The sequence below is a fragment of the Haliaeetus albicilla genome, chromosome 10 (assembly GCF_947461875.1).
Source record: "Haliaeetus albicilla chromosome 10, bHalAlb1.1, whole genome shotgun sequence".
NCBI classification, from domain to species: domain Eukaryota; kingdom Metazoa; phylum Chordata; class Aves; order Accipitriformes; family Accipitridae; genus Haliaeetus; species Haliaeetus albicilla.
In genome coordinates this window covers 22,107,891-22,124,933 of record NC_091492.1, presented here as the reverse complement: position 1 = coordinate 22,124,933, position 17,043 = coordinate 22,107,891, and the positions used below count along the sequence as shown (strand labels likewise).

At 45.9% G+C, this 17,043-nt stretch overlaps 1 protein-coding gene across 1 annotated transcript in view; it reads left to right on the top strand.

The window, feature by feature from the left end:
• The window catches only part of LOC104313091 (hydrocephalus-inducing protein homolog), a 74,132-nt gene that overhangs the window by 45,672 nt on the left and 11,417 nt on the right, over positions 1–17,043 (top strand). Inside the window, exons 9-16 of the mRNA XM_009911881.2 lie at positions 602–701; positions 5,256–5,374; positions 7,443–7,666; positions 11,299–11,366; positions 13,337–13,572; positions 14,389–14,489; positions 15,782–15,917; positions 16,375–16,539. Coding sequence (XP_009910183.1) covers positions 602–701; positions 5,256–5,374; positions 7,443–7,666; positions 11,299–11,366; positions 13,337–13,572; positions 14,389–14,489; positions 15,782–15,917; positions 16,375–16,539 — 1,149 coding nt within the window. The remainder of the gene's footprint in view (positions 1–601; positions 702–5,255; positions 5,375–7,442; positions 7,667–11,298; positions 11,367–13,336; positions 13,573–14,388; positions 14,490–15,781; positions 15,918–16,374; positions 16,540–17,043) is intronic.

The window sequence follows — 17,043 nt, the reverse complement described above, 5'->3', positions numbered from 1 at the left end:
CCTGCGTGCTGACTGACTGCTCATGGCACTGGGCAGAAGCAGCCATCAGCAGGAAGGAGTTTGTTCTTCATTGATTCCCAGGCAGGAGGGCTTGTTCTGCTAGGTGCTGAGTGCCTTGACTCACTGGAGTACATTAAATACTTACATGTGTGTACAGGTGAAGGTATAAGAGGCAGCACCTTCATAACTAAGAATGGAAAAATCCATGTGATTTGCTAAATCTCTCCTGCTCTCCGTAATAAGTGTTCATGTAGCCATAGTGATACAGAGATATAAGGGAGGGTTTGCAGGAGAGAGGTATCTTTTCCTTAGACTGGCTGGTACCTCTGAAGAAATCATGCTTGATATGCTGGAGTGCCAGCCAGCTTGGTTGCATCATTATAGCCCTAGTTTAATGAAATGCCTCCACCAGGTGCCAGTAAAGGTAAGGGACTTAGAAAGTTTTTTTTGCAGCTGCTTCCAAACTCTCTTATAAATTTTGTTGATAAGTGTTGCTTGCTCCTTGCTCTTCATTGATGCTCTAAATAAAGGCTTTAGGGGTGTGGTTGAAAAAAAATGTACTGTTTGAAGATAAATGGTTTGCTGTCTCCTTCTGTTTTAGGAGGGAGACGTCTGGCCAAATTCTTCGGCTGAAATTAATGTTATCTTTAAACCCCGAGAAGCCAGACTCTATCAACAAACAGTCTACTGTAACATCTCAGGTACAGCTCCTTTCTCCTGCTTCTGTTACCCACAGTGAAGGTGAGGCACAAATAGTCTTCCAGTCCACTCGGTTCTAGTGTAATTGCTAGGAAGGGTTAATGGTCAGCAGAGCAGTGCTGGCACATACCCACTGTCTCTGTGGTTTGTAGGTGGTCTCCTGTCCAAAGCCAGGGCTCAGTGCACCTGGCTTGGGATCACTGATCCCAGAACAATCCAAAACAGTGAAGGGATAAGCTTTCATGCTGTGGGTTTGCCAGCATTTGCTCTGCTGCAAGGTGGTCTGTAAAGGCCAAGGAGTTACACAGCAGAATAGCTTTAGTGAACAAGGGCTAAGCCCCTATAGACCATTTACCTCCAAGATGAGTCTTCATTATGTGGATGCATCATCAGACTCCCAAGGCGGTAGGATCTGAGTGACAAACGTGCTCCCAGACCCTGGATCACTTCCCACTACCCAGATGCTGCCAGACCTTAGGTGGCTGAGCCCTGCTGAGCACGGGGTGGCTGCGAAAGGACCACCTCTGGCTAGCACGTGCTTCTCTCCCTCCGTGGGAATTATCACCTTGTCACTCTGAGTTTATGGTGCCATCTGGGTAGCGTTGCAGAGGGCTTGCTGTACTAGGCAGGGTGAACACCCTCCCTGGAAATCAGAGTTGGAGCAGTCTGCTAGATAAGCTTTATGCTCATCCTTTCTTATAGAAGTGTTGTCAAGTCTTTTTCTGGAAGCAGTTATCATTGACCCACCTGAGTTATACCATCGTTGCCCTCACAGAGGTGATGGCTTTGCTGTGCTAGCATGGGGCAGGGAATGCTTCCAGCAATCTGTGTGGTTCGGGTTACCTTGTCCTTCCTCCCTGTCTCTGCATGGTGCTGCTTAAGGTGTTTTTCAGGAGTGGGAGACAGCTGTCAGATTTCCATCCAGAGAACATGTTTTTCCCTGTCTGAGAAGAAGAGGTGTGAGGCCCATGGTTCTCCAGCAGCCAGCCTCCTGTTCTGGAGGGTGCTGAAATCACCAACACAGCTGCTTTGTTGTTTTCCTTATTGCTGCAAGCTGATGGATACAAATGTCATGAAACAACTTTTTATTTATACAGTAATTGCACAGGGTTTACTTGGCAAATGCCACCTACAGTAATTACCCAGGACTTATGTTAACAAACTGTCTTCCTGCCCACCAGCTGCAGTTGTTAAAGCTGTGGAAGTGAAGAATTGACTTAAAAAGTTGCTCCCAAGGGATTCCTTGCTCAGTGCTGTGCTCCTGGCTCTGGGATTTTTTTGCTCTGGTGATGAGGGTGTCCATCGCTTTCCTGCAGGGATCTCCAGGGGGTGGGCCAGGAGAGCTTTTTCATTGCAGAGAAATAGGAAAACTACTTGCATGCAACCCTTGAGCTGGTCTGGCTGGGAGTTATAGGAAACGGAGCTGGGCAAATCATCTGTACTTAGAAAGAGGAGTCTTCTCTTGAAAGACCCTGATGTGCCCTTGGGAGAGCTTAACAATCCACTGGCTCCTTGGAAGAGAACCTCAAGGAAGTAATTTAAATGATGCACCTACCCCCCATCCTTTACGAAACAGAGCTGATCCATTGTATGGGACAGTTTCCACCCTGACAACAGTCAAGGTCCCTGGGTGGAAAAAGAGTTTCAAGACAAACCCAATGATCTTTAACTAGGGAGTCAATTTTGCTTCTTGGATTCCTCTAAGAAGTGTGACTATCTTCCTCATGCATTTGCATGTCAGTCACAAATCCCATTGCAGGATGATTTGCAGACGGTGTGTGCCCCTTGCAGGGAATAGTTGGAAGCTTTGCCCCAATGCAGCACTGTGAATTGTGCAGCTGGATCTCATGCCCCACTGGAAAGGGGCTTTGCTGGCCTCCACTTTTTTTTTGCAGGTGCTTCCATAAATTTCTTAGCAGATGCTTCTGGATCAGGTGATTTACAGAACTAATCAGTGCTGTGCAACTTGCAAAGCTGGCAGTTAAGAAATGGTTTGAAATTTGCTCTTGGCAAATATTTAAGCTCAAAATGAAGTTTCTTGGTTATTCATGCAAATAAAGCTGTGGCTCTTGAGTGCTGGAAGGAAGCACATGGTGGGGGGCTCAGACACCTAAAATTCTCTCTTTTTTTCTTTTCTTCTCTACTTAGGGAAATGTATTGGGTTACATCTGATTTCTTCCAAAAGCCATTTCTAAGTCACTCTTGCAGGGAGAAGCAAAACCCCAAATGATGTTCACTCCTTTACCTTGTGATGTCCTGCATCATGTAAAACTGTGGATCTCTGTTTGTTGACGTGGTCAGATGAGAATCATGTTCAAAACCAGTCACAAAACACAGGGTCATTCTGTGAACAAGAAACTGAGTGTCAGAAACCAACAGAAGTTAAGGATTTTGGCAACAACGTCCTGTGCTGTTGGGCCACCTACACTCCTATTTAGTTGAAAGCAAGGCAGCAATGCCAAATTGTACACCCTGCATGATGTGCTGAGGCATTATCCCTACTGAGATACAAATTCTCACTCCACAGTACCAGGTGTGGATTTGGAATTGAGGACAAGAAGGCTGTAGCCCCTCCATGCCCTTGGTCTGTGTGCTCTGGGATGTGTTATGGTGGGAGCATCCCAGGGCCACAGCCCAGCTGTACCCAGGCATCAGGCAAAGGTTGGATACTCCTGAAAGCTCCAGCTTCTAGCATAGAGGAGGACATGCTCTCTTATTTTTCTTCTCAGCTCTCCTGAATGCTGCCTGTAGTTTAGTCTGTTCCTCTTCCTTTGGGAAGATCCCACTTTTAGGTTCACCTGGAAGGAGGAAGAGCAAAAATTCTGGGATTTCCTAAAGTTTCAAGTTCAGCGTAGGGGTAGAGGAAAGGATGGCTTCCATGGACCTTCAGGAGAAGATGAGGACCTACTGCTGAAGGGGAAGAACTGCCACTGATTTTTTGATTGCACTGATTTTTTGATTGCAGTGGCCATGGAACATGTGTCTCAGCATGATCATGGACAAAATCTTGTCACTTGGAAATCTTTGCCATTTCCTAAGAGCTTTCATGGCTTAGACCTAGAGTTTTTAATGAAAATTAAGCCGACATGATGCAAGATGGAAAAGTCTTTTGACAGGGAGCACCCAATACTGCCTCTTTTACGCTGTCTGTGAAATAGAAATACACAGCCCTCTAATTAATGCCTGAGCTGTGAAACATAACTCTTATCTCTGCTATTAGCTGGGCTTTGGCTGGATCTACTTAAAAAATGTTAAATTCAACAAAAGCTCCCTAGCTTTTCCTTTTTGGCTTTGGATGTTATCAAACATCTTCATCCCATGGTTGCAAGATCAAAAAGTCAGTAATCATTGAAAAGGCTGTTCCAGGAGAGGTTTTTTCAAGTTGTGATGTAGTCACTGAGTTGTCACACCTGGGCTGCTCTTTGCAAAAAAAAAAAAAAAAAAAAAAAATCATTTTGGACATTCTTGAATAACTATGCAGAAGACTTTTTTTAAAAGCAACCTTCAATCCCTAATCTTTAATAAATGTTGAGCATAGCACAAAAGGAGCTTGAAGGACAGGGGAATATTTTTGCGCAAAAGCTACAGTGGAGGTTATGCACAACATTTGGGGGTTCCTTTTTGTGCTACTCGCTTTCCATGCAGAGTAGAATGGGATGGCAGGGAGACCCAAGCCAAAATTTGAGCTAGGGTTCAGGCACTTTAGGCTGCTCCAGTGGTTCAGAACAGCTGAAAGATCTTGCACTATGTCATCTTAGCAGAATTACGGAAGAAAATTAGCATCTTAGAGTTTAGCTATAAGCCTTGCAGTCTCTGTTACTTTTGCAGCAAGGGACTTGTGCAATAGCAGTATAGTTATGGCTTATCTTGATCTTGGTAGTGAGGAAGCTGGTTTTCAATAACTGCTCAGCGTGCTTCAGGTAAGGTGTCTTTACAAAGCTGAGCTCTTGGTATTGTGGTGGGAATAGGGGAATGCTCCTCCTCTCTGGAGATCATAAAGCCTTGTGTTATTTAGGTGCTGGCTGCAGGAGGTGAGCCCTGAAGCACCCAGGTATAGAGCTGTATGTTAGGCATAGGCAGTGGCTGAGATGCTCTGCCTGCTCTAAGAAGCCCTGGGATGTGTATATCACCATTAGCAGGCAGCTTCGCCTTGCTTGGGCTTGTACTTGTCGGCTCCTGTGTTGTTGTCCCTAGTTGCATCAATGTAGACAGTGGATTTTTATCTTCAGTTCTGTTTCGTGAGCTTTGTGCCTTCATGGAATGGATTTCAAAGCTTATCTAAGTGCATGGGAAGAAATTCACAGATCATGTTTTAAACTCAGCATTGCTTTTTCAGGGTGCAAACTACTAAATTAGAAACCAACTCAAGGGGTCAGTTAGAAATTAGAAACCAGCCCCAAGGCATATCTCTTGAGGGAAGAGAAGGGTCCTGTATCTTCTCCTGGAGCACCTAGAGCTGGTCCCATCCAGCCTGGAGTTGGGGACTAGCATTAAGTCAGCCTGGAAAATCCAGGGCAAGAGGGAATTATTGTACTGAAATGGAAATCTCTCCCCAGGTCGAGAGACCAGGCTGCCCCTGCGCATCAAAGGGGAAGGCATAGGGCCCCAGCTCCGCTTCAGCTTTGACCAGCTGGACATTGGGAAGGTTTTTGTTGGATCGACCCACAGCTATGAGGTGAGCAGCAGGGGTTTGCAGGGCTTGGGGTGGATTCTGATGGCTCCCAGGGCAACAGTGAGCCTCACAGACCCACATGATTTCTGGCAACTTGGGCAGTTGTGAGCAGGGAATTTTTGATGTAATAGTCAAATTTGGGGGGTTTCATAGAATCTGGATACTTTTGATGGGGTCTGAGAGGTGTGTATGTTGTTCGTGAAACCCTAATCTCTGCTTTTCGGTGACCTTCTTTTGAGATAAACTGGGAGGCTTCCTGCAAACTGCCTCCCTTTGACACATGAAAGCAACACTGGGTCAAAAAGATAAATATTCAGAGGCTTTTTTTTCAGCCCTAGATGCAATGCACCTTTGTACTCTGGCTGTTAAAAAGCAGCTGGAACAAACTTACTGTGTTTAAACTCAAGTCCGTTGCAAACAGTTTTCAGTTAAGTGCATCCTACTCATTCCTGGGAGTTGGAGGAAAATGTTGGACACTTTTGTCCAGTCTCCTGGCTCAGAGCTGTCCCTTGCAAAGAAATTGGGAGTGTTCTCCCTTGCTGACCAGTCTCTTGCCACTCCTCAGACTTGGTGCATCTCTGGCTCTATAAAGAGCAAAGCATTTCTTGAAAGGAAGCAAAGGAACTTTCTATATATTTGCCTCCCTGCAATGGTGTCAAATCTTCTGGGGAAAAAAAAAAAAAAAAAAAAAAAGATAGGGCAACCGAAAGAGGTAGAAAATGGGAAAATACATCATGCCAGACACTTTCAAAAGCTTGACTGTGGCAGGGAAGGACACATTAAGGTGTTTTCTTACCAAAATATTGTGGTCTCTATGCATTTTTAATGCTGATATTTAATTGATTCTCTCTATATCAATTTATTATTTTCATTACTTGAAAATGTGAATAAGTAGATGATGCTGTTAGTGCTGTACTAAGCAGCTAGACTGGAGGTAAACCTCAGCTCCGCATAGGATCCCGAAGTGCATTTTGTAACTAAGGTGTAAAACACATAAGAGAGAGTAGTTCTCAAGTTTCCATTGCAGAGTTTGAACATGTGAATATTTTCAACAGCAGCTGCAAAATTAAAAAAAATAAGGGACATTTCTATGCTTCTGTCTCAGTTTTGCTGACACATTTTGCAAGGACAAAAATTAGGGAAAAGAAATCCGAAGCAGGTAGATAAGTCCATGGAAATGGCAGGATTTCACACTGTAGCAATAAGAAACTTGACAGCTTTGCTTTGGGTAGGTTTGTTGGTGACTGACAGCATGCTGATACTCACAGGCAGGTGTGGGCATTTCTTGCCTGACATGAAAAGAGCTGAATCTCAACAAATGCTGCAGGACTGGGTCACTTGGTCGAGGCAGTAGGTGTCTTGAGTGTTCAACAAAATACAGCTTGGCTCTAAATTTGCAGTTTATTCTAATAATGGTAAAATCTTAGATAGTGCTTGTGAATATTTATGAAAGATAAATTCTTTCAGAAGAATAGGTAGAGCCCCTATGCATCTTATTCATCTTTTCTTGACGTTTCTGGTTGAGCAAAGACTAAGAAACTAGCAGATTAAATTAAAAATAAAGGAAACCTGAGCTATATACCATAGCAGAGTTGGGGATTACTTCTGAAGTTGGCTATCATGCTGACCTGAAGTGTCTTTTGCTGTATGCAATAAACTTGTTGGCCGCAATAGAAGTTGAACATGTTCTGCCCTTGGCAGGATCAGACTTATTTGGAGCAGAAGCAGTTGGTGATTCACTAGTAATGCTGCAACCACCCTTTGTTGCTCTTAGGGACAGGTCTGAATCAACTCAGTGATGCTGAGCATGTCCTTTGCACTGCAAGTCAAAGTGGACTGCTCTGTGTCAGTGGAATAAACCCAGAGTGACTCCGTTTATGTGAAGTTATCACTGCTTTGCATGGAAAAAATCCAATGGCAGAACTTGCCTTGTTTGTATTTTCTTTGGCTTTTGCCAAGCAGCATCTTCTGCCTCTTACGGAAGTTAATTGTTTAATTAGAAAACAAATTGGCCTTCTATAAGAAAGGAACATTCCTTATGTATTTCCATTTTGCTTTCTTGCTGCTGCAGGCGATCCTGTTTAACAAAGGAGCCATTGATGCCCTCTTCAGCTTGGTTCCTCCATCTACAGCTCTGGGCTCTTGCTTCACCCTTCTCCCCAGGGAGGGCATCATTTTGCCGGACGGGCTCCAAGTCATCCGGATCTCCTTCAGTTCCACCATCCTGGGGAAGTTCACGGAAGAATTCAGGTTTAGTGTGAATGGATCTCCTGAGCCTGTGACCTTGACTATCAGGTGAGGAGGGTTATAGGAGCTTGGTGGGTACATCTGTAGCTATCTCTGGGTAATCATGTCCTACCTACCTCATTTTTATGATGGAGAAGAGGAAGAGGTGAAGTGTAATTGTCTCCTATGTCCTCAATACCCAGTTTAACTCTGAACGTCTTGAGTCCCTCTGGGAACCAGCTTTGCCTTCATGGTTGAGCCAGGGTGGCTCTGTGACTTTCCAGGATGCTGTTTGTACAGAATTTGGCAGCAGCAGGTTTCTTTTGTGACCCTTTGATATCTCTGTGTGAGGACCCTGGGGATTTAAGTGACACTGCCCATGCTGGAAAAAGTTTGACTGGAGGCTGCACAGGTAAGGTGTGGAGATGACTGCTGCCCAGTCTGGGTACCCAGGAGCTGGAGTGACTCCTTCCTACAGGTAGCTCGTTCCTCCTTGGGCCATGGCAGACAGTGGGGTGGTATCAGTTTTGGGCAGTAGATGGACTGGGATGTCCCACCCAAACACACAGCGAGGCCAACAGAGCTTTGGAGATGATTGAAGGGCTGGGCCAGCTTGGGTGATTCTGCAGCTAGAAGCAGTGTTTTTAAAATCCTCTGTTAATAATCCATACAAAATGGGTAGCAGCAGCCTCAACATCATCTCTCATGCTAATGCGTTGGGACAAGCTGTTCTCCCGGTTCTTGTGCCGTGAGTGCTATGGTAGCTTTTTTCTGCAGCCAGGAAAGTGCTGATGGGGGAGATGAGGAGCTCTGCAGCAAGTACAGTCACAAAGACTTGAGCATCATTCCCTGGGCTGGTGCTGTGGCAAAAGATAACCCTTACTGAGCAAAAAGGGGAGAAGGGAAGAAAAAAAAAAAGTTTATGATAGGAGAGGCAAAGCTCACTTCTCAGGACCACAGCAGCATGTGAACTTGTCCCAGTTAGTCTCAACCACGGGCTGGTGGGATATCGTGGTGTAGGCAGGAAAGCTGATGGTGGGTGCTCTGGAGGTTTGGGGCTGGTTGTGCCTCCTCAGCAGCCAGCCTCCTGAGCTGCTGCTGTTGGGAGGCACTAGATCAAGGTAGTAAAAAAAAGAAAGGAATCTGCAGCCTATTCTACCAATAAGGTAAGGGAAAATGGATAAAAAAGAGCAACAAGGTTATTACTTTGCAAGAGAAGAGTGGTGAGTAGGTCGACCTCAGTAAAGAAACAATTATGTTGGCTTTGTGTTTGGAGGGAAAGTGCTGCTTTTTTTGGAAATCAAGAGAGAACATTTCACAATCAAATAATTTATTCTCCTCTGTCCATCCCCCAAACTGGTCACGGGATGTTATTGCATAAGCAGCTTTCTCCTTGAGCAAGGGCAAGTTTCGCTTGCAGAGATGCGCTTATCACAGGTAGAATACAGTATTGCTTGGATAGTGCCTGCTGCCTCTGCCCTGCAGTGGGCTTGCTCCTGGGGAAGGAAACAGCTATCAGCGGGATAGCTGGCTTCTGGCTTCCCCACAACCAAATGAAGTGGTCTTTTTTTCCCCACCGAAGTCCTGGCTCCCAGTGCCCAGCACGTCCTCCCCTTCTCTGTGGCCACCCTCTGCCCTGTTCTGCCAGCGCTAGCCTGGGCTCAGTGCAGACCTTATATCTCAGTGAAAGATGATTGCTGGTCCTTTTTTTTTATTTCTTCTCTATCCTTGTACTCTTCCTTCCTGGATGGTGGCTCCTATGCAGCCCATCTGATGGTACCCCAGCATCCCCACCTGCTCCCATATAGCTGTCCCTCAGCAATAATTCCCATTGCAGTCCACTCCTCCCTGAGATGTCATCTGCCTCCTCGATTTTTGTCTTGCCTTTTTCAAGGATCTATATCCAGCCCTTATCTCTTATTCTCCAGCCCCACAACTCAAACTGTGTTTTCAAATGCCTTTGAGATGTCCACCTACCAGGTCAAGCTGAGCCTCCCTTTTCAGGAGGTTTTGTGCACTGGATTTAGTCCTCCCAGGAGGAAAAACTCCCAGTTCTTTTGAATGAAAGTGAGCTGGCTGGTGGGACACTGGGCTGCAAAGGAAGGAAAGGGGATGAGAGTTCAAGCAGTTCCTTTCCCATCCTGTGTTATCCTTCCTGCTCACAAATGCATTATTTAATGCTACTGTAAAACACAGTTGTTGGCAGAAACACTGCCTTTTCCCCCCATTTTCTTGCAAGCTGTACCGTTATCAGCTGTGGTGCACAGAGCTCTGGGTTGGCTCCTTGCCTGAGCCTTCTGGGCAGTCATTCATGTTTAACTTACTTGACTACAGATACAGTGCACTCAGCAGAAATGGCAGTCATTTCCCCACTTGCCTGGCAAGGCTCATCCTTGGCAGTTTCCCAGTGTGATCCCCAGTTGTGGTTGGTTTGGAAGTAGTTTTCCATCATCTCCTGGCAAGTGCTGTGATGGAAAGCGTGTCTGCTCCTGTTGCTCCATCCAAAGTAAGCTGTTAGGGCTTGGGCGGTTAAGGCTAATTATATCAGGTCCTTGGAGAGGAAACTTTAGCAGCAGCAGGAATTTGCTACCTGACTTATTCTCAGGAACTGATTCAGCTCCAAGAATTGAGAATGAGTATTGAATTGAAACTCCTCAAAGTCAGTTTTTAAGTCCTTTTTAAGTATGCAATCAGAAGATGCTCAAACCATAGGTGATTATTCTTTACTTGGAAACCAAACTTAGATTGTCCTGAATGCTTGTTTCTTTGGTGTTTAGAAAGGGATGCTGGAAACGGGGCACCATGGATGAACACAGGTCCCTCTTGCAGGATGCTGGGATCTGTTCATGTGTAGAATGGATCCAGTGGCAGTCGTGTAAATAAAACTAGAGGGCACCCTTCACTGTGGTCCTTGATTTTTAACTAAGGGGCAGAGCTGGCATTCATTGGCATAGACCATGAAATAAATGAATGAATGTTGTGCAGCTTCAAGTGCTGATGTCAGCAGATGTCGGTGAGTTTTGGGGTTTGGAGCCTGTGCTGAATTTAAGGATGGGCAAGGTAGCATGGTGGGTTCAGGACACCTATGTTTGGTGGTTTAAGACATGTTGCTCTTGGATGTGTCAGCTGGTGCACTGGTGACGAGCTGATATTTTCCTCCAAATTCAACTGTCCACTGTGTAGAACTGTTGCTGCTCTTCTCAATGGATGTTTGGGGCTCCCCTGGATTCATGCCTCAAAATCCTGCATGCATAGTGCCTGTGTGGATCAAGATCTTCTGAGAAAGATGTCCATATACTCCATGGAAACACCAGTTCCAGCTAAGAAATACCAAAGTGGGGAACCAAAGTTACGAGTCCACTTTTGTGTGGACACCTCTGTGTCCATTGCATTACAGATGGGGAAACTGAGGCACAGAGCCATCACTTGTTCAGGGTTCCTTCATTGGGCCAGCAACAACTTGGGGGCATACCCTGCCTGACATAGTGGCTTAAGCCACACCAGCAGCTCTCAGCTGCTGACCACTTTGGCTGCCTCCTGTCCACGTGGGTGCTGTGCTGAGCACAAGGGTGACAAGTTAATTTGACACGTGCTGTGGTTCTGACACCAGCTTTTATCCACCTGAGCGGTTACACAAGCCAAAGCTTTGCAATTCTATTTAACCAAGCCAATGCTGCCTCTGCCTGTTTTTGTCCTCACAGGGGTTGTGTCATCGGACCAACTTTTCATTTTGATGTACCTTGTCTCCGCTTCGGTGACGTCTCCTTCGGTGAGTGTGCCCTGGGCTTAGACCACAGGTTGAGAGGTCTGTGCATTATCGAAATGGAGCACTTTACCCTAGAGCATCCATCACTTGTGTTCCTCCGTAGGAGTCTTCAGAGTGTTAAAACCAAGGCTGCTGGTTGCTTAGGCAGTATTTTGCCATCATGAGATCAGATAGGACCAAAGGAATAGAAAGTCAGTATTTTCTGGGGTCCTTCATAGTCTGTTCAGCCCCAATCTCCCAATCCTTGGCAGCAGAATGACTGTGAAAGTCCTTGTCACAAAGGGCCCAGGGGATGGGACTGCAGGAGAAGGGAGTTTAAGCCATGTACTAGCCTGTAGCTGTTCTGGGTAAATGTTGCTGTTGCAAGGCAAGGATGCCATTTACCCACCTGACCTTTAGTGTGAGATGTTAATTAGTGCTGGGAGAGGGCACCTTGTTATCAGCAATATGCCCAAGCAATAGCTCTGCATCAGACACTGATGTTCTCAGATGTGGGCTCCTTCTCCTTCCCCACCGCAAGCCCAGCTCTGTTGACAGAGCTGGTGGCTAGGCATCCAGAGCGTCTCCATTGAAATGCAGATTCTGGTTCTCCATCTCAGTCTCACAAAAGGCTTTTTACTGAGATGATCTGAAGTTTAAATGTGAAATCAATTGTGGATTGATTGAAGGGCCATTATCATTCTGCAGCCAGGATGCCTCTGTGTTTTCATGCTGTTCATGGACTTTTTAAGAAAACTCATTATCCTTCCTGAGCCGCTTCTCCCCTCCCTACATCACCACTCTGCCACTTCTTTATTTCCTTTTGAATAAATAAAACAAGAAACGCACCAGGCAGAAGTATGGTTATGTAATAGGAGATTCATCCTACTTAATCTGATTTCATTAACAAGGCCTTTTCAGCTGAAGGCAACTCTTGTATTTTTGCTTTTCTTAACTGTGCTGCTGACTGTTGTCTGCATCTGGCGACTTCAGTCTTGTTTGGAATTGTGAAGCCTGTGTTTGTCCTTCTTGTGCACCTCCCGCCTCCTTGCTGGAGGAGTTGCTGGAGGTGGGTAATGGTTACTGTTGATGGGCATGGAGAAACTGCTGTATCTGCAGTTGGTTTTCTTCCCTATCTTTATTCAAATAATGCTTGGTAAGCAGGCCATGGGGGATGTCTCCTTCTTGCAGAGCTGGCCAGCCAAGCCAGACGTTCACTCCAGAGGAGGTTGTGGGCTGATGTCCTGTCTCCACAGAACATCCCCATCAGCTGTGGTTGTATCACTGGTTTTCCATTACGGAAAGCAAGTATCAAAGCTAAAGTGATGGAAACCTTTGTGGGCAGTAATAAAAGCCAGTGTGATGTCCGCATTTGTTGGGTAAGGTGAGACATGGTTCCTGCTAATTTCTAAGCAAGCACAAGATTTGCCTCCAGTGAATTGGGCTGTGAGTTGTCACGTGCTCAGTCTGGTTGCCGCAAAACAGGAGGTGCCTTAAGGATCCTGCCTAGAGAAACTGCATTAGTGCTTTGCGTCATGCTATAGTTCCCAATTTCATCCTTCTTTTCTTTTACTGTAGCATCTCCTCTGACAATATGCTGCTTTTATGTATTGAAAACTGTGGGAGTGTCTGTGGAGTTAACAGGGAATTTTATGGTTTGAATTTTCAGAATAAATGGTGTGTTTGGATGCACACTCATAAGTGAGAAATAATTAGTGCTTCTTTGGGGGCAGGTGAGAGAGCTCTTTACAGTTAGAGGGAGAAATTTCTGGTGTTCAGCCTTGCTGAGAGTGGTCATTTCCAAGGAAGCAATCTCCGTGATCAGCAGAAAAGGGAACTTAAGTGACAATTAATTGGTTGCTTAGCTTCTCAATTAGCTGTAATTCAGAATGAAAGGAGCTGAACTCCAAGCACAGTTTTATCATAACAGGATTTTGACACTAGGAAGCATGGGATAATTGGTGCATAAATTCATATTTGTATCATTTTCCTAGGCTTTCCTTGCACATTGTCATGTCGCCTCACTAACACCTCCTTGGTGCCCATGACTTTCAACCTTCGCATTCCTGGGGATGGCTCGGGAGAGCCTAGTGTTACCAGTTTTGTTCAGATGTCGGACAGCACACGCCCATCCTGGAGAAGGGGAGCTCAAGGTCACATCAAGCCAACTGAATTTACCATAAAGCCCTGCAGAGGGACCATCCGCTCCCAGGGACTCCTGGATATCCAGGTATGGGAAGAGTCTAGCCATATGTGCTTCAGCAGGTGGAGCTGAAGCTTCACTTGATGTGTGAGAGGGCTTTAGCGCTGCTAGCTTTGAGCATAACATGAGTAAGATAGCTGCACTAGTGTTAGGCTTTCATTAGCTGGGTTACTCTGGGACTGAGTAAGCTGAAGATCATGTACTGTATGGTCAAGTACAGAAGCCATACATGTGTTTTTTTGAGAGCTGGGAAGAGTGATTTCTTTGATTTAAAGTGGGCAGAGGAAGGATGAGGACAGAACATGGCTGTTAAAAAGAGAGATGTCATTGTATAAAACAGTTTGCTTTTCTTCCTGGTCTTATGTCTCCTCTCCTGTTGAGCAGAATAAGTTGTATTTAGTGTGGTGATCTCCAACAGGGACTGAAAAAGCTCTGGCAGACATGAACTGCACAGCATCTGCTGGGCCACATTTTGCCCTCAGCTTCCCACTGTAAAGCTGAACTCATTCTGTTAAAGCCAACAGATTTCCTCCTGGATTTATGCTATTGTAGTCGAGATTAAAAATTGGTCCCTTAATTTTAACAGCGGTGAGTAGAGCATTAGCCTAATTGTGTTTTAATTTAGCTTACGTATGCCCTGATAACTGCAAAGTCTATTTAACAAATCACATATTGTCAGGAGACTTCTGTTACTCCCAGAGCCTGTGCTCTACACATGGACCAGCAGAAGAATTAAGGCAAAATCCTCCCTTTCCTTACTGTGGAACAAGAACCAGCAGATACCACGCGTGCATGATGGCTTTTGGGAGTGATGATATATTTGATGCTCTTCTCTTTCATCAGGTCACGCTGTGTTCCAACACCATGAAGAGATACGAGCTGGCACTGGTGGTGGATGTGGATGGTGTTGGCAAGGAGGTGTTGGCGCTGCTCCTCACAGCCAGGTATCAGTGCTTTCCTTGCAGTTCATCGTCTCTCCTTGTGCATCCATCGCCAGCGCGCTGCCTTGCATGTGGTTTGCTGGCTCCAGCTCCAAATGAGAAGCATGGCTTAATGAGCTAGTTCTGCTCAGCTAGATATAAGAATGGCCGTGCTTTGAAAGCAGCCTGTGTTGAGAAGCACCTGTGCTCAATGGACAGGTATGGCCCTGAGCCTTTTTTTGAAGGGAACAGTAATTATATTCATTATTGGCCTGGTTTTTGGCGCTTGAGGTGTAACAAATTTCCAAAGGACTGCCTCTCCTTCCTGCAAGTGGTGGACTTGTGCTGGGTTGCAACCAAAATGCACCATTTGTTTGGGATGCAGCGAGCAGCCTGCTGAAAGCTGGTGTCTGGTTCAGTTAACAAAGGCGTGTGCGAATGGGAAAGGGGCTTATGGCAGGACTGGTGAGGGAAAAGTAAAGGCAGCGGGTAAAAGTAAAGACCTTACGAAGGGGAAAATAGTCCTTGATGTGAAGGTGAGCTCAGGTTTCTCTGGCTCCTTTGAGCATTAATGTTCTCAGACTTAAGCCGAAAGTTGTTCTTGCTGCAGCCAGATTCAGTCCTGTTGTGCTGCGGTGGGTGTCAGTTTAATTACAAGAGGGATGCAGTTCACTGGTGCTCTTCCCTCTCCCATGCAGTCATCCAGTCAGTTCCTGGGCTGCGGTTTTGTAAAACAAGTGCAAATGGGAACAGACAGTGTATGGATCCATGGGGGTGAAGGGCTATAGGAACTGGGAGAGGGTGATCACCCACTGCATAAGGCAGGTGGTGGCTTGTGCCCTCTGTTGCTGGGGCAAATAGCTGAGTTTTCAGGCAGGGTGACAGTGGTATGGGAGAGAAGGGAAGTTGTTTTTATTGAGACACTGGGGTTTTGTGTTCCTTGAGCCTCGGTGAGCACTGGCCCGTGGTGGGAAGGCTGCCCCAGAGCTCACGCCTTGCTGGGACTATTGGGAGGGTCCTTGCAAGCCTCCTGGGGCAAAGGAGGGGCAAAGCTGATCAGACAGCTCTGGAACAGGGCTCCGTGCTCTGCCTGGGCACTTGGCAGCCTCTGTGGTACTGATTCTCAGGGTTTGCCCCTCCTTTACAAGAGGTGGTTGAGTAAAAGTAAGGTAAAGGTGATTTATCGCTGTAGGGGTATTAAATATCTATTTGACAGTGACAAATGTGTTATGCTCCATTTCACACTATTTGGGGAGTAAAAAAATTCTACATTCTCTCAGTGTCTCTAATTCCCTTTTGGTCATCTCTTTGTCTAGATGTGTAGTTCCTCCGCTGCGAGTGCTCAACCCCGTCGTGACGTTCGGACGGTGCTTTCTAAAATTCCCTTACCAGCAGATGCTGACCCTTGTGAACGACAGCAATCTTCCGGGCTGCTATGGCGTTCTTCCTCAGGTTTGGCATCGCATCCGCCTCCTGCCCTCAAATCTTATCGAGGGGTTTGTTAGCAAAAAAAGGGGTTTGGATAAGAGCTTGCTAGTTTATATTCAGGTAGGTTCCTGTTCTCAGCAAACCTTTAGTTCCTGAGAACAGGAACGTATCTGAATATAAACTTTAGGAAGCAGTTTATATTCTAGTCTTTGGGGTGCTTTCATGCAGGAGAACTTAGAGGGCTGTGAAAAGCTTCTGCAAGGAGGCTGCCAGCATAGAAGTGGGTGTTTGTAGGTGCAGCAGCTTTCGGACTCTCTGAGGATGCTAAGCCCATACAAGTCTTGCATCTTGCTTTATGCCTTTCTGCTTTGTCCTAGGGATTTTTTAAAATGTGTGTGGATTGCTATTGTGGTAGATATTAAGGAGTTTAAAGTATCCTTAAAGGTCATTCTGAAGTTGCATTTGATTCTGTCCCTTATAGGAACACAAGGAGGAGGATGCTGTGTTGTACTCCAGCCCTGTGCCGTGTGGGATTATCCAGCCTCGCAGCTCGGTGGAGGTCCCATTTACACTGGAAGCCCAGGTGATAGGAGAGCAGGACACTGTTGCTCATGTTGCGGTGTTTGGGAGTGAAGGATCCCCTCTGGTGAGTGCTAGGGGAGATGTGGGCTTTCATGCAACTCATCTTCTTGGGGTGTAAAGTGTACAGGCAGGGTTGCTGATTTCAGGGATCCTTCCTGGGAAAACAAGAACTTGTAATATATGGCTGGTGTGGACAAGTAAAAAAGGGATTCATAGCATAAGCAACAGCTAATGCCTAGAAAAGAGAAAGGATAGTATCCTTTTAGCTGGTAATCTAAGTGTCTGACACAGCATTTAATTATGGGTACGTAGGACAGGATAACAAGCTCAGTCTGAAACCCAGAGCAATCCCTGGGTCTCATACTCTGCCATATTAGACAAACAGCCACTGCTGCTTCATTAGAACTTTTGTTCAGGAGCACACGAGAACATCTGTGAATCCTGCTAAAACAAGCACTGAGTAAGAAACCACGCTCAAAGTCAGGCCCATCATGTCTGAGGAATATCCATCCTCTCTCTTTGCCAAAAGCCCCAGCCAAAGACACACAAGTCTCCACACTGCTTGCAC